The following is an 18,238-nucleotide window of genomic DNA, read 5'->3' as shown; positions in this document are numbered from 1 at the left end:
GATCACAAGGTGACTGTTTGGGTCAGAGTCTGTTCTTTATACATCTGTGTAGTTACACAGCATAGACAGAATAGGTAGAATTTATGTCAATTATTAACTTTTGGATGGCACTTTTCAATAGTATAATATTGATTATATGTATCATGAGACCAGAAACATGAAAACAAATGGGAGAAATTTCTAATTGTGTTCAGGGAAAAGTCTGGAATAGCAATATTGGGGTTTCTTTGATCTTAAAATTCTATAGACATATTTCATGCAAAAAAAAAAATCACAATTTACTTAGAACTGTAAGGTTACCTGGTTCTTCCAGATACTGATAATCATATCCCAACTCTCTCGATGGAATAAAAAATTCTCCATTTCGGTAAAGAGGGATAAAAGGGACCATGTAATTTTCTCGATTGTGCCCAATGGGTGCGTTGGCTGCTGGGTAAATTTCTCGCAGGGGCCTGTGTCTTCTTAGCCACCGCTCAAAAATGCTGTGAAAGAAAAAGTATCACTATTAATGGTGGAGACTGGCAAAAATTTATTTCCCGAGATATTAATTACTTCAGTTATGATTTCCTGTGCAARCCAATGTATAGCAAATGCCTGCAGTACTGTAGTGCAGTTGAATACACTTTTAAATTTCAAAATGCAGTTCACTGTCTCGGTACTACCTAACTATCACTTCTGCTCAGTAATTCATATAGTCCGAAGGAATATAGAGAAGAAAACTRAAGACTGCAATCCTTCCTCCTCACCTTCAGAACTTATTATGGCCATTTTTGGATAGACCTGTTTCCAACTCTTCAGTTCTGTTCCCTTTTCCCTGTTCTCTTTGCATGATAACCAGAGGTTTGCATTACTCCATTAAAATGTGGTTACACAATACTTGACTTGACATCACCCAGGAGCTAGAAATATCTGAGTAAAAAGGAATAGACTCAGTGAGGGCAGAAATTTGATAAAGTAGGTCAATCAACTATCAGGAAAGTTCTGTTTTGTTTTGTTTTTTCCAGCCCTAGATTCTAGCTCAAAAGCTGCCAAGAGACATCATGCCATGACTGTCAGGATCTAAAGGTCACTAATGGCTGTTAGTGGCCCTGACCTGGGGCCTCCCCCTTCTTGCAGACCAGGAGCCCCATTTCGTATCAGTCTGGGTCATCATCCCCCACCCCAGGGATGCTATAGTGGTGCTGGTCTGCAGATCTATTCTTGAGTTGTTCTTTGGTTTTCCTGAACTGGCTTGATCCTCATTTCTACCCTGATGATCATGGATTGCCGATAATACCTGCTGTTCTCACCATCCCACCTGCTTGGTGTGATGGTCCTGCTCTTGCTGCTCTCCATCATTGATMACAAGCTGAAGGGTTCAGGTTCCTCTGTGCAACTAATAACCAACTGTTCTGGTACTGATGTTATCTAAAAAAAACAGACCTTAAATCCAAGATCTCTACATCATCAGGATCTGATCCCTGATCTGATATCACCCAAGAATTCTGCAGATAGATTGCATGTCCTGTCTTTGGGCAGAAGTGTTAAGAAACAATCCATTTACCCCTTCAAATTAAAATTTTCTCACTTTCATTCATCAAAACAGAATCGAGGCCAGAAACACTTTTTTTTTTTTTTTGTTAGAATCAAAAGATCTAATAGATGAAAGCATCCTTATGTTCATCCACATTGTCAGTCCTTAACAATGTAGGTATTAATCTTGATTAAATTCTTAATTTGTGGTTCTCATCTTCAATTAATTTCATCAGATCTGTCTAGAAAGACTCTTATCATAAAATAACATTCAGCTGAAGCCTTCAGAAGGATAAATTTAAAGAACGATATCAAGGCTTTAGTTGTTATTATCACAAGGATCCTTACCCTGCCTTGTCTTTACCCGTGCCTTAGGTAAGACATTCTGCCTATCATGTAGAAGATGGGAGCTGAGGAGCTCTTTTCTATGGCAGAGAAATATTAGAAATGCTAAAACACTGGTTCTGGGAATGGAGAAGCATTTTAGAATGCTTCTACGGTGATTTAGCATTTAAGACAGAGATAGTACTTGATCAGTTTTTCAAAATCTAGTGATGATCCATGTCTTAACTTCTGAATGCTCAATCTGAGGTACTTCTTAGGGCATGAATTTTARAAAATACTGAACACTCACATTCAGAAATTCTTTGTGCTGATGAGCACACAGCTCTGAAYGAGAAGGTATCATTCAACTGAAATAACTTCATATGATACCCTGAAATGCAGCATTCTATCTGGATGAATTAAATGTTGCAATTTCACAAGCAGTTTCAAGARGAATTCCTAGGATAGTAATCTTCTAAATAGAATGCAAATGCAAAGCATTTCCATGGAAATGAACATGTGCACTTTGGATTCTTTCAYTTGCAATGTGATTTCTACATTAGATATCAAGCTTTTCTTAGCAGTAGCAGGAATGTTGAATTGTCTGYCCTTGTAGCTGATCCTTAGGTTCAGATGCAATCATATGCCCTTAATTACAGATATGATGAGTTCTGCTGATGCAGTAGCTATATCATACATATTGGTGAGCTGTTTATGATCACTTCCCACTCTAACCATATAGCACCAACATCAAATTGTACAATCTTTACTGAAATCCATTTCATCTGTCATAGTTGTATGCCAAGTGCAGAAAATTCATAAATATCCCTGTGGGTTTTAGGAGTCATGTTTTCCACTGTTTCCTCTTAAAAATCTGGCTCTGTGCATTTATCTTGACTTTCCTTCAGCCACATTGAGATATTAGTATCATATTCTTCTTGCTAACAAAATGATTGGATGAAGATGCATTCAGTCTTTCTGCTTAGAGGCTTATTCCTGGCTTGTTCAACAGAATGGATTTGCAATACTAGCCTTTTCTTGGCAATATAGTGCATACTGCTATTTTCTTGAGTATCTTTATGTTTTTCTTCTTTTCTTCTTTTGACTGAGAAAAAGTGATTAGAGCCTGACAGCTCAAATATATCACTTGTATTTTTCACATTCTCATCTGTTTGCATTTCTCTTTTTAAAAGGGAGACACTGCCACTTCCTGCCTTGGTTAAGAAAATTTGTGAGAAAAAAAAAAAAAAGCTCACTCTCGTTTCATAAAACAAATTTCCTGGCTGGATGGAAAAGAAAAAAATCTCTCTTGCATCCAGTAAGGAAGAAAAGCTTAGGAGAGGGAGCAGACTTAAGCTGTATCTCTGTTGTGAAGTACAGGTAGCACATGCTGGACACCTTAGGCCATTTCCTATCAAGRGCAGCATTTTGAGCCTCCACAACTGAGGCTGCCAACTCCTCTGAGAGGTTTTTAAAGAAAGTTTGAGTACTAATGTAGCCTGTAGCTTGTGTTATCAATCAGGTAGTGACATTGGCACAGTGYTGCTGTCCCTTGGAGACTTGCCTTAACTGAAAATACTTCAGTCACAACAATTGTGTATATGGAGAAAATAATTAAACTGTCTTTTGCTTCAGTGTACTGGGGCCAATGAATTATAAATTCTATAGGAAAAGGATTTTTTTTCTCATCCAAGGTGCAGGAAGGGAATTTGTATTTGATTGAATAGATATCTGAGAGATCAGACAAGTTATCCCTTTTCTATCGATTCAAAGTAACTATCGTGCCTCAATCTATGTCTTAATTTGAGGCAATTAACATCAAAAATGCTCTCATTCATGTAATGCTGTCCTCTCCTGTGTTTTTCTTCACAACACGTGAATGTTTACAGTGGTCATCTGACAGTTTGTCCATGTATCTTAGTCTATATAAAATGCGAGCTCCATCAGATAACTGGCATGTTTTTTATGGCAATGATAACTTAGTACCTCAGTTGATCTACTCCTAGTAGAGCTTTTGATTTTCTTTTGTAAAGAAAAGCTTTTATAAGTTGCTTCATTTTAGAATCTTGAAAATATGTACTTGTTTTCTGTACTTTGCTCTGTAGCTACAAACTCGGAACACTAGCTTAGGACTGCAGAACTAAAACTTCACCTGCACAGACAAATATGTTCTGATAACCTGGTCCATTTGAGGATTAATGATGTCCTCTGTAAGAAAGCAAGGTATGTAGCATAATGGTAGACTTGAACTGCCTGTAGTAGGTTTTTTGGTTACCTTGGAAAAACTTTACTATCTTATTTTCCTCATATGAATCCCAGTGTCCTCTTCTGCCCCAGAGACCTTAACAAAGGACAACTATGAATAAATTGGCAACTCAAGGCCTCCCTTCCTTTGTGTAGTGATATCAAGAGTAACAAAAAAGACACCCAAAAAATCAGAGCCCCATGATATACAATTTCCATGTGACTTCAGTGAAAAAAAGTAGTATATCAAGCAGAGATTCACTGAGGGAGTGATCTATCTGATTCTTACAACAGTCCTGGTTGCTCTTTCTCAGAATTTAGACCAAGGGGTCAAACAGCTAATTATTTTTATACAAGTAGGTGTTATATTCTCCAGACTTGGACACTTTTTTTTTTACCACTACAGTCTCAGCTAAATGGATGTACTTTGGGAGATATTGGCAATGTTGAAGAGAGCAGATGGTTCTGAGGGTGGTGGGAAATATAAGGCAGGACAGAGGAAAGAAGAGAAGAGCTAATGAAAACCATTGGAATTTAGACAGAGGGGATGAGAATGGGGAGAACCTAATGTGGAATCTAACAGGGATAGTCCATAAATAGTCATTACCAGAGAGGTAAAAGGAGAGGGGAGAGGAAGGACAGTTACCGTGTAAAAATCAAAAGTTACCCTGAGTTTTACCAGAAAAGAAGAAACAAACATGTTGGCATCTCTTAGGGGCATAAATTTCTGTATGCAAAAGAAAGACCTTTTGGTCTAAGCCAATTTCTTTCTTATCTTCTTCCCAGGAATAAAATATGTAAGGCGTGTAATTAGCTATCAGGATGCATTTTTACCAGGGAGTTTATCCACTGAAGTGGGCTATCTTGCTTGGGCCAAAGAAAATGCGCTCTATTTATTGCATCTTTTGGTACRAGGTCAGACATTGAAAAAGGAGACATTCAGAAACTATATCTTTAATTTTTACCCTGCCCTTCCCCACCACATTCACTCCAAATGCCAAATTATCCAAACCTCTGAGCAACTGTGGTTGGTGGCAAGAGTAAATTGCCTTGACTGTCTATGCCTCAGTAGTTAAGAATTTAACATTTACATTAAAAAAAAAGAGTCAAGATTAATATTGAAAAAAAAGATACACATCTTAATATTATGTTAACTATATGGGATTATTATTTGCAAAAGAATGCTGGATCATTTTTCTCTCTGTGTTGGTGGCTTGCATTGACTTCTGCAAGTGTCTTAGAGGTGGTTTTGATAGCCATATATAAAAAGATTTTTCGTGAGATGAAGACAATATGTAGTGACAAAAAATTGAAAGAGATAGGAGAATATTTTGAACTCATAAAACAAACAAACAAACTCTCACATTTAGAGCCCCCCCAAAACTCATTATCTATCGTATACTTATAAAAAAGAATTATTTTAAAGTTGAGGTTTTATTAAACTAAATATTGAAGATTTAAGAATCACTGGAGTATGATGATTTAGAATCTATATGAAGAATATATGATTTTTATGATAAGAAACAATACTTTAGTACTGTAGAATAGGGCGGACTTAGATGAATTTAGGCTGAAGTAAAGATCAGTGTTTGTATTTAAAGCTTGCAACAAATAATTTAGGGACACTACAAATTCACAATCACTTCAACTCTTTGATTCAATCAGAAATTAAGTGCTTGTCTCAAAAATAATTGAAAGAAGTAAATCTGATTGGAATTATTCTCAAAAGGAAAAAAAAAAAGCCAAAGTATTCCTTTTGCATATTAGACAACTTTGAGGAAGTGTTAGGAGCCCCATTTTATTTTAGAGAAAATAGGCATACTGTCCAAGATGACACCAGATATGCTACTGTGGAGCAAGACCTCAACTACGGGGTCACTCTGTGTCTACCAGACTGTGGTGCCTCGAGGAGTTAGATTATATCATTGCAAAGCAGATGGTCTCCGTTTCGTTTATGGTTTTCCACTTCTATAGATCTATGTATAGATCTTTCTGACTTTTAATAATACTTATGTGTACAAACATGGTTAAGTTTAACAAGCAGATATACAGTAAGTGCAATAAGGACTGCAGGTATACAGATGCTTCAGTAGTTTAAATATTCATTCTGGAGAAATATACTTCATCTTTGCAAGGTTTTAGTGTGATAAGGTGCTTTTACAAAGAAAATTACAACCATCTATAAAGGACATAGATATATCACTTCCATCTGATTGCATATAAAATAGATCTGAATATGTTTCTTGTTGTTCTGCTCCATACATACCAAATTATAAAAAGGGAAATGAAATGAGCCTTACTAGAAAATTAATTTGAAAAAGGTTGATTTAAAGAAAAGGGTGAAAAAAGTAAGATTGATTTGAGGATCATTAAAAAAGCCCACCAAAATATATTGCTGCATTCTTATTGTTCTATGAATAATATATGCAACAGGGATTATAGCTAATGAAAGGATGAGTCAAAATAAATGGGTTTATGTTGCCAGTGGGAAATATCAAACCGAGTATAAACAGCACTGCTGTATGTAGGCTGGATAACTTTTTATGCTGTTTTAGCTAGTGTTGTATGTTTTGCTATAAGATGCTGCCCACAAGAAGAGAAATTTAAAACCTGTAAAAAGTAAAGAAAAAAAAAATGAATAACTGTTTTCCTTATGATTTTGGGAAGAGTCACTCCTAAGAACATTTTGCAACAGTGTGTCCTCACTGTCATGATCAGAAGCACACTTAATAAATTGCAATGTAAATAGGAGAAAGCTGATCTTAAATATTTCTCAGTGCTATCTTTGTATTAAGCTGTTACAGAGACACTGACTCATAGTGCAAATCTAACTGACTATTCAGGAAGTTTTTCCAGAAGTTTAAGCCAGTGTGTTTTACTCTTCAATAAAGGAGGGCTGGAGAGAGGTAAGGTGGGGGAGAAGAGGGCTGTGTGCTTGGGTAGCAATTTCACTGCCATGTAGCCAAGAGCATGTGTGATACTACTGGTGTCCCTAGTGGGCCCAGGATCATATTCTCCTCCTTATATGAAGGTTCATGATCACTTCATATCCGTACAATGCAGCTCCACAGCTCTCTTCTACCTTCTTGTTCTTGTTGCTCTTCTGTTGGTTGTACAGCGATATTATAAAAAGTGTTAAGCAAGTGATTTTGTTTAAAACCAACCATCTAATTTCTCTGTATTAGTTCTGGGATAGCTGAGATCAGATAAAAACCCAGACTTGAATGATTATGAGGAGCAGAAGTGGGCACCTCCAGGCTGCAGGTGAAGGTGAGCAGGACTGTTTCTTCAGCTGGTGATGTGCAAGGTTATGCTGACTTAAAGGATCAGTGAAACTGTGACCTTTGATTCTAGTTAGTTTGAGCTTGATAAGCCCATGCCTCTGCTAAGCATGCACATAGGAAGTAGTAACAGTTCAGCTGCTAGATTTGATCACTTTTTGACATTCAGATATGTACCCATGTCACTACTTGCACAGTATTTGAGACATTCAATCCTGATTTACAAATGTGAAAGTGAGGCTAGGTCAGGMGTACTATGGTAGGATGAAAGCAGAGCAATATTCCTTATAATTCATTTATATCTTTTATTTCAGTGTGATGAGACATGACATTCTATAAAAGAAATGTGGCAAGTGAGATATATTAGCATTTGGAAAGAAAGCAGAACAGAGACAAACTGAGGAGGCTAAAGTGCCAGTCCAAGGACTATGGCACAGTAGTCATCACTTTAAAAGTTGGCACTAATCACCTGATATGACAAAGTCACCTCAGGTAATTCCCATCCCAAGTGTTTGGGAGCAACACTGGTGCTTCAGTCCTGGAAGAGTTGCTAATGCTGAGGTTGTAAAGTCAAGGCACTGTACTCTTTGCCAACGTATGCGGTTATATTGCAGAGTCCTTTTCTTTTAGTGCTAAAGACCCTACAGGGACTCTCAGGCTCATTGTAAAAAAAAAAAAAAATAGTGCTGGTCATAGTATAACTGTCTGATTAAAAATTAAGATGCTGTCCTCAATTATTGATAGAAACTTAGCAAAGATCCAAGATCTCCATGGCGATTTCTCCCCCACCATTGAATCCCTCCTGAGGTTACAGTACTTACTTTGTGTCCCAGACTTTGCTCTTGGGGAATATCTAGATTTCTCCAGTCACCTCCACAATGCAGCATGCTTGGGCACCCTTGGACACAAGACTCCTCCCATGAACACCTGCATCAACGTCTCATCAGTCCAACACCAGTCCCCGGTTCTTCTGCAACCTCACTCTGCTACTGGTGCTCTGTTTGATTTCATCACTACCTTCCAGTACAAGAAGAAAGAAGAGACAACTGCACCAGGCCCCAACATGGACTGCTGAGCTAATCTAGCCTTCTTCACAGCTCCTTCCACAACGGTACCTGGCAGCTCGCACAAGGTAAGAGGACAAGTGACAAGTAAGAGGACATCGGTGACAGCATCTCTGCTTGCTTGTCTGAAAGTCTGTGCCAATTCTGCCCTAACAAGGAGGTCCGATATCATCACAAATGGGTTATCTGTGAATAAAGATCACACCTACTGGCTATTCTGCATTTGTATGTCATTCACTCTGGCAATGGGTAGCCTGAGTGAATCATTTCACTCTAGGTGAGTGTAGCCATCATGTAGTGTAGCCATAGTGAGTGTGGTAGCCATATAGGTAGCCATCATTTCAAACTCCAGAAAGACACCTGACAGGGCTGTTTTTTCTTCTGGACTGGGAAAGGACTCACCAGTTTTGACTATGTACAGCAGCTAAGAATGGATCAAAACCTTACCAGGTATACTCATATACAGGAAACTTGCTTACAAGTTACATTGAAAATAATCAGTGTGTGTGTTGTGATTCTGGGCTCTGATTTGAGTATTTCCTGGGACAATCAGGCTCTCCTGCCTGGCAAGTTCAAGTCCCTTGCAATCTGAATACTTCTCATTCTGTACTTCTGAATGTGTTGGTACACAGGGGAAAACTAGGATAAGGACAATTGTGGCTCCAGGTTCATCCAGAATGCAAAGTCTTAGCCTCAGTGAGCTGTAATGCCAAAGCGGGATCAAGGACTGCTCAGCCCATGCTGGTTGCATTTCACTGCTAGCATGTCCCCAAAGATTATACAAGAACCTTCTTAATGGTCAAAATGGAGAGAGCCAAGGAAGCCCAGTTCTTGGCTTAGGAACTTTCCAAAGAAAGCTTTCCAATGAAACTCATCAGAGGAATCACRACATAAGGCTTTCTCCATCACCTTACAACCCCAGGTTATTACTGCAGTGTAACCTGGGGTACTGGGGGCCCCTGAGGTGTGAGACTTATTATAGGATGCCAGTGAAGAGTGCCTTGGGATTCTAAGAGGCCTGGGATGTTTAGGGAAAAAACCATAGTTGGGGAAAAGGAGAGCTCAAGATGGCTTGAGGAGGAACATGTGTGGGACCATGGAAAACRGAATAAAACAGGCTGATCACATATAAACAGGTTCTGGTCAATATGCTTGCCTGACCATGCCCTGCACCTGATTAACACAGTCCATCTTCTTACTGAAATCTATTTTTCTAACTATTTTCCTGAGCRTGGAGTGCTCTCTTGTGTGAGCCTCTAAGGTATGGAGGTCTAAGTGCCTGTAGTCAGATCACGGGTAACAAGGCCCTGCATATCTGGTCGCCAGTAGCTGGAGACACCAGAGAGTATGTGTGTTGTGGATGTATGCATTCCACTGTGCAATTACTGGAAAGCATGAAGGTTGACGAGGCAGTGAGATATATATATGTACATATATATATATGTATATACACGTATATGTATGTATCTTTTCCACTAGTGAGTTTTCATCCTGGTCAGCCAGAGAGAGGAACAGGATAAGGCCATTTGTGCCATTTGAGTTTGTGTGAATGCTGTTTTCTGTGCTGATGTGTGTAGTTGGCTATATATATTGTATAATATAATTTTGTGTATGTGTTTATTGAGAATGCATGCTCAGCCTCAGAACTGACTGGACCTGGGAACTTTGGCTTTATGGAGCTAATGTTCTTGGCAAGTACTAACACTTTAAACAACTTTAAACAAAGATTTGCACAAAATGGAAAAAAAATGGAACTGCTCRTTCACATAATTGTGCAAGTCTAAGTTATATCTTACAGTGTTTCTTTCCATGTAGGTGAATGCCATATCTCTGAAACATGAATATTCATTGACAATTAAGATCTAGTATCTTGTTTACCTTTATTCCACCTTCTTGACTAAGAAAAATGTTTGCTTTTATTTCCCACACTGACCTAGTCCACCAGGAATAGTGAGGGACAATGTGCACATGACACAAAGCATCTTGCTTATCTAGACAGATTGACATCTGCCGCAGGCTGCTACCTGAAGGGTAATTCTCTAGAGGTGTCATAGCAATGTGTACCATATTGACATCTTCAAATTCATTGCAGAACTGGTGAGCCTTGTGGCATATAAGGACCATCTGCACCTCCTTCCATGTCTTTTGCTCTCATTTGTGACATGTCACAAACTGGAAGCTCATAGAGATGCAGATAAAGGAAGCCMAAGGAAGGAAGAGAGGACAGGGATAATCCAGCATGACCAATCCCATGTAAGCACAATATCCTTTCTGTGTCCATTTCTGATTCTCTCTCTTGAAAGCTTCAAGGCTACTGTGATCACCTGGGATATGAGATATCTTCCCTCTGCTAATGTGATTTAGAGCCTTTCTCCACTTATCTGTAGAATGCTCCATCTCCATCTCTCTAGGATTAAGGAAAAGAGAAAGGATCTTCAGCCATTTCAGCTGAAACTGTTCCTCTTTATGTCAAAGATTATATTCAAAGTTATGAAATAACCATGGTTAGGTAGAGCTGGATGTGATTGGGTCTCTCTCTACTGGGCTACACATGCCCCTGATCCAATAACAATGTAAGTGGTTTTCTTTTATTATAAAACATGTTGCAGCTTCTCCATCCTCTATTCTGAGAAAAAGCCACTTAGGCACCTGYGTCCAAAAGAGGATTCACAAGTGACAACCCTGAGTAGAGAAAGATAGCTGCCATGAGAGTAAGAGTAAGTGCTGTTTCTCTTACCGAAAGCCCTGCTGAATGCCTGTCTTTCTCTTATCCATTTCCTGTGCTAATTTCCATATKCTTAAATAACTTTTAAGGTTATTTTAAGGTTTAAATAACCTAACTTTTCCCAGGAAACCCATGCAGTTGCTTTGATTCGATAGCATGAAGGYTTAGGGCATGGTTGCTGTGCAGGTGTGCAGCTTTGTACCTCAATATTCCATTCAATGAATCTGACAGAAAGGTTCCTCACTTCTGCCTTTCCAAGAAATGGTGTAGGGTGAACCAAGAGGTACTGAGCACAGCCCATATTTGATCTTTTATTGACAGATTGCAACATAAAGAGCTTTATTCATACTGAAGAAGGAGATAATGGATTAGTACATGGCTTACTRTACTAATATCAGAAGTGCAGTGCTGGAAATTGTCTAAGACTGTGCAGAAAATTATGAATATAGTCTCATGTGGAAGTRGGTAGTTATCTAATTGTAATCCAGCTATTGATAGATCAAGCCAACTCCTGCTGAAACTTATTCTGCAWCTTTCCTAGAAAAAGTGACTTTAAGTCAGGCTTAGCTGGGCTGAGATTCAGTAGATATCTGATCTGAACTCTATCATATTTTTCTTAGTTTAGTGAGACTCAGGTTTATACCAGTGAAAGTCAGCAATGCTTCTAGCCTGATGCAGGAAAGGAATTATTGGTCCTTAAAATAGCTGTCATATTGTGTGATATTTCACCCCTTGCTGTCAAACTAGGGCATTTTTTGGCTAAAAGTATTCATTTCTTATTCAGATTTATGTCCCTGATGTCCTCTGACACTGCGGGTACCCTCTGTCCTTTGTAAATAAGGATATATAAACCCAGCRAAGTGTTACATGAAAAAGATATATGACATTTACTGGGGCATGTTTCTTGTGTTAACTTTCTCAGGTTCATCTTCGCCACAATTTGCAGCTAACAGAAAAACATCACTTGAAGTAAGAGATAATACAAATGCCAATTGCTCCTAAGTTCAATAACTAGTTTCCCCTAAAGGGAAAGATAACAAGGAGATTAAAATGGACTGTGGTGCAGGTAGCTGGACTGACTCTATGTAATCCACTCCTGTGCTCTGTAATTCATTTCTTTTGAGAGAAAGAGATTGTCATTATTGAGGTTCACAAGGGCATGTAATATATAAATCACATCTACAGCAGCAAAGTGATAATTTCTTTTGATGAATAGAAGGTACCTACATGTGGGTGAGAAAAGTGCCATRTTTTCCTGTGATTTTTTACAGTTTGAACAATTATGGCAGCTATTATTGCAGAAGTGCTGCAGGAAGGAAATTCAGTGCTATGCTGGCTGGCTGCATTACAGTTTGTCTTGATCGCGGTATCACAGAGAGAGCTCTCTCCTCCTCTAGATACTGTTCTTGCCAGTTTTCTGGCCAAAATAACCTTTCCTTTTAAAAAAACACTAATCACTTGCGTAATATGTAGTAGTGGGCTAAGCAATCCATTTTGTAGCTGCATTCAGTGAACTAAAATCTTGCCATAACAGTGATATGAAACATGCACTGTAAATCAAACTGTTTGATGTGAGCCTCCTATGCTATCAATTTTGGGTGCAGAATGTACCATTAGAAACATCTAACCTGAATAATGATGTGACAAGGGAGATTGCTAACTCTTGTATTACACACATACTCCACATGATGCCTGTTTAACCTTCCTTTCCCCATACTCTAAAACAAGGTGGATCTGCATCACAGTAGCTTTTATATATGTACAGTTAATGACAAGAAAGTTTAGCTCCATAGCATATTTCTTGTCTCTGTTTTCCTTCTGCCTCTGATTGTCCACAGTCTGTCTGTGGATTGTCAGAACACTTACTTAAAGGAGTGTGGGTTAGTTAAGATGCAACTTCAAATGTACTGAATAGGCTTGGCCTGCCCTGTCAAATGGGCGAAGCAGGTGGAAGATTGTTGTAAACTTGTTTTTCTTTTACCCATCTGTCCCTGGCTACCACTGGAGACATGGTAAGGGCCAATTGGACCCTCTGAGGCTGCTCCTATATCCCTGTAGATGCTTGGGAATTGCAGGAGTCTTAACCTCCTTACAAAAATAGATGTAATAGCTTCAGTTTGCATTACAGCCCCAGACACAGGGATATTAAGGAGAGATACTGGGGAGCTGTGTTTCTCAGCAACACCCCAACCTTCCCACTTACCCTCTGTTTTCTATGGATATATTTATGTGGTATTTTGCAGTACATGAGAACTCACTCTACCCACATATTGAGCCCACTTTGAGTGAGTCAGCTCCATCAAACAAGCTAAGTAGCTCTGGTGAACATGCTACTAAGCCTAAAAGGTTAAGGGAGGGTTCTGAGCTCAGGTTCAGTGCTAGTTGAGAGCAGCTATAGGGCTACATGGGAGGAGAAGGAGTTTGTGTCCTCCTGCAAAGGAATTTGCAGGCAGCCCCAAAAGGAAGCAAGATTAAAAACATCTTTCCCTGCTATAATTTCTTAAAAAAATCTATGCTTGGTTTTCCCAGCTCTTCACTACTGATCTATTGTCCATTTTATACCTGTGGTAGGAGTCTGCAGGTACCAAAAAGGGATCCAAGTTTCTTTTGGCTCACCCAAAAATGAAATGCGTTGCCAGAGACCAGTTTTCTTTCTCTAACAACCCATAGAACAGTGCTAGGTTCTGTAATTTGGTGTCTTTCAGCACAACTGCCGGTTGTCTTTCAGCACAACTGGTTACTCATGCCAGAGGGGTGAGAGGTGAGATACTCTGATAGAGCAGACCTTGTTGACAGGGATACATCCGTCATGCTTGTCACAGTTTGATGCTCAGCAAGTCTCTGCAGTATACCCGGGTAGGGAGAGAAAGGCTGAGGAGCAACTGCCATTCAGGAGGTTTTGCAAGAAATTAATTTCCCCAAGGCTGCAGAAATAGCCTTTCCAGACTCAGTKTTACATACAGAAGTAAGAACCTTGAACATCATATATGCTGTAAGAGTTAGTGTTATAGTCAACTTCTGAGCTTAAGTGGACCCTCTGTTTTACATATTGTGAGTGTATATACATATATATACATATATAWATGCATATATATSTGTATATATCCAGGATGGACTCATCTGGTCAAAACTCAAAAAGTGTTCCCAGCAGGTATGTGTATAGCTAAACTAGTTACTAGCCTCTCTCTCCTGACTGTAAGTGAGAATCACAGGAACAAGTCTACACAGCACAGCACAAGAGTAAAGCTTAGCCAAGGCTGACTGTTTCCTTAGAGAGAAAGTTAGGTTTCTCCTTACTGCTCTTTCACACATTCAGCATATGCCTATGATCTCACTGACACCATACAATCCCCGTTGATCCTCCCACACCAACACTGGTAAACCGCCTCACTGCAAATACTATCCCTCTCCTTGGGCAGTGGCACTTTATATTCTAGCTACTTCACTCCAAAGCATAACATAAAGGATGCAGACATTTCTCCTGAGTACAAAATGACTATCACTCCTACCAGCTTCTACAAGATTTCAGCCAGCTGTTGGATATAAAAAAAATACATTAGGAAATGTGAAATTTATGGAGTAAGGTAGGATTTGGAAGCAATAGGGTCTGTCCAGGGGCATACTGGACATGTATCCACAGGYATACGGGACATACAGGGGCATACCGGACATGGATCCTACCATCATTTCAACCTTGTTTCGGAGCAACAGAATATTTCTAGGTTAGCAACAATTTCCAGGGATTGATCTTTTAAAATTGCACTGTGTTATCCCTGGGAACAGCAGTAGTACAATGATGTTGATGCTTTTTCTCAGTGCAGGGACCTTAACTCCTGCCAGGAGTTAACTCCTTCCTCCTTCCTGCCAGGGACAATTATCGAGAGGACTTCACCTCATCGACTGTGTTTATGCAGGTGCTTGGAAGGACACAGTGCAGGACACAGTAACAGTCTAGCTGACATGATGCAGAAAGGCTGTGGTTTTATCTTGCTGCGTGAGGAGGTATATTGCTAATGGCAGCCTCTTGACCTACCTATGTCTAACAATTTTGATATGACCACAAGCCATATTTAATTTATTTCCATAAAAATATGACTTTTAGCCCTGGCTCATCATTTTTTTTTGCAAACACCTCAAAAAAGCAATGGTTCTTGCTGTGGCAATATGRAGAGAGAGAATTAATCTCACTCAGTGTTTATGCAGTGACTTCTCCGTTTTTACACTGCTTTATTATTAGCTGTGCTGCTGTTGCRTTACAATCTACATGCTAGCTGTGCTTAAATCATTTGTTTCTGTGTGCCTATGTTTTCCAAATACCAAATGGGGATAATACATCCTTTGCTTCTTGCTTTGTCTGTGTTATCTCCAACTGGAGACATTTCAGGGTAGAGAATGACTCTTATTTCATGTATTAAACAATTGTAGAAAGTCAATGTCTCTTTACAAGAATATCTAATGATCCTTTTTGAATGATTTCACTTGGAATGTTCCAGTTTCTTAAAGTAAATTGTTTTGAAATGCTAAAAGARGTTCTTGTTTCCTGTCAACATTTCAAAACAAGAGAACAACTTGCTTTTTCTTGTGCTATATTTTTGGTTTAAAAAACATGAAGTGACATTTAAGAGAAAATGAAAATGTTCTGTTTTAAAAACAGAGTAAAAACAAGAGGCTTTTATTTTGACATCTYCTGTGAGTGAAAATCAAATTTCTTCTTGTTAGAATAATTTCCCACAAAATTACTTTTTGATGTAATGCTAACTTTCTGGGGGAAAGTGGCAAAAAAGTGAGAATATTGTTTCCTCAAGGACTGAGAAATCCATTCTATTCAGTGAGAGGACGAGCTGTTGCTGGCATGCAAATCCAGGCATGCAGCTTTGGTTCTCTGATATATTTTAGAATAGATTKTTCCATATATGTTTTTCAATTTAACACTTCACTGATAATCAATGCGATAAGCAACATTTTGATTTCAGAGTCTGGGATAAAACAGAGCCTGGCATTTCCTAAAGCTTCCCGCTCCAGCCTGCCACTGAAGCAGAATGCATTTTTTTTTTCAGCATCCTGCAGAGAAGTCTATTGCAGCTGATGTTGCTGAACAGCCCAGAGACGCTTGCCTCCATCAAGYAGAATTAGTGGCATTATTACAGGGTCCTAAGCTGGTATCTAGAAAAGTTTCCCTTGAATCTGTTTGGAAGTATTAGTGTAGCTGAAGAGGCCAGTGTCTTCACTCCCTGCATGATATTACCCTTAAACTGGATGATTTTAGCAGAATGTGCATGTATGCACATACCAGTGCATACACAGACAAGCACCTGAAGGCTTTGGTCTCCTTAGCACGAGAATTTTGTTCTGTGTGGCAGCAAGCAGAAGACTCACTACTGAACCAAGAACATCAGCATAAGGCTGCCTCGATGTCTCTTGTTATTGCCACTTTATTGAATTTTAAAAGCAACAATTGCTCTTTCCTGTTGCTCACACTACCTTAGCACTTCGGAGTCTGAGTCAGTTGATAAAAAATAATATGATAGTTTATGATAAAAATAATCATGCCAGGCGCTGCATAGATCAAAACACTTGGACAATCCCTTCATCAAAGAGTTTATAATATACATGGGATGATAGACAAGAGATGAATACAGACAGTCGGGATGAGGACAAGGAAACAACAAACAGCACTGTGTGGCTCACTGAGTGAGGATTTCAGCTCACTGGCACCTTGGTTTTTCTGCAGGCTTGTGGATGTTTTAAGGTGAACAATTCCCAGGCAAGAGGCTCATGGAGAGACTTGTTTGGATACTTGTTTGGTACAGTTGTAAGGTTGAGGTTGATGCCACAAGATTGCTGGTGGGGTGAGTGAATTTCATACTAATGAATATGGGGTAATTTGGGGATGGGCAGCAAGGGTCCTTGGAAGTAAAGAGTGGCAGTTCAAGGTCTGATGCAACAAAGAGCAAACATGTTAGAAGGGAGCAAATAGAGGGCAATACTGGGTCAGTATGAGATATACATGGCTAGTATAAGGCATTTGAATGATATATCTGCTTTTATAAAGGTTAGATAAAAAGGTGCAGTTGCAGTAGCAATACTTTGAAAAAACTGGAAAGCCATTCTATCTGAACAAAAATAGTCTAACAAGACTGAATTGTAAAGATGTTATGGAGAGAGGGAAAGTCTACATCATGTTGGTTGTCTCTAGAAAATCGTTCGTAAATTGCTTGCACCAAAGTAAGTGCACCCATACTATCATAATAAAGCCTGTCCATTACTGCAGAGTGAGGAAATAGAATGAGAACCGGGACCCTGCTGTGCTAGCTGCTATGCAAGCAGTATAAAGTTCTTTAATAGCAGCTAATGGCACTTTATTTTCCTGGTTGCTCTTTAGTTATTCTCGCTTGTAAGGAGAAGTGTTGGGGTGGGATAGGAAAGAAAATATAAGTGGAAAGAAGGGATATAGAACAAACGAGAAGAAAGATGGAAGAAACAAAGAACAGAGGTGCAGCGAAAGCCATGTGAAGATCCTACATGGTTATAGAGATGGAGGGACTTAAAGAGTCTCTGCTGCAAGTGTGGGCTCTTGCTTTCACTGCTTTTGCAGCTGCTTTTTCCAGCTTGAGTGGGCTGACTCCTCCCTTGTTATTCCCTTGTGCTGATTGTGGATCATATCTGAATGGCAAGAGATTTGCAATTAAGAGAAATGAAATGGAGCTAAAAAAGCTTTCATTTTTTTGCTGAATGTATATTTTGTGGGATCTCTGTGTTTTTTGTTGTGGTGTTTTCTTTTTCTCTTTTGATTTTTTTAGCCATTTAATTAACAATTGATAATTTTCAGRATGGTCACCTGCTATTTCCAAGCACTGGGGCTTAATCCCTTGATCTTCCAGCTAGTAAATAGGAGGTAATTTGCTACGCAAACTGTCTCCTTGGTGCATTGGTACTTTTGCACTGCTGGAAGGCAATAGCTTGAAAAAAGGGGAGTGTTTATTAGCAAATGCTTTTCCTTTCCTTTCCTTTCCTTTCCTTTCCTTTCCTTTCCTTTCCTTTCCTTTCCTTTCCTTTCCTTTCCTTTCCTTTCCTTTCCTTTCCTTTCC

At 39.1% G+C, this 18,238-nt stretch overlaps 1 protein-coding gene across 1 annotated transcript in view; it reads right to left on the bottom strand.

The window, feature by feature from the left end:
• The window catches only part of TYR (tyrosinase), a 47,641-nt gene that overhangs the window by 6,657 nt on the left and 22,746 nt on the right, over positions 1-18,238 (bottom strand). The window contains exon 4 of the mRNA XM_026044180.1: positions 301-482. Coding sequence (XP_025899965.1) covers positions 301-482 — 182 coding nt within the window. The remainder of the gene's footprint in view (positions 1-300; positions 483-18,238) is intronic.

The sequence above is a fragment of the Nothoprocta perdicaria genome, unplaced genomic scaffold (assembly GCF_003342845.1).
Source record: "Nothoprocta perdicaria isolate Ctin4 unplaced genomic scaffold, notPer1 scaffold_352, whole genome shotgun sequence".
NCBI classification, from domain to species: Eukaryota; Metazoa; Chordata; class Aves; order Tinamiformes; family Tinamidae; genus Nothoprocta; species Nothoprocta perdicaria.
This window is presented reverse-complemented; position numbering and strand designations above follow the sequence as displayed.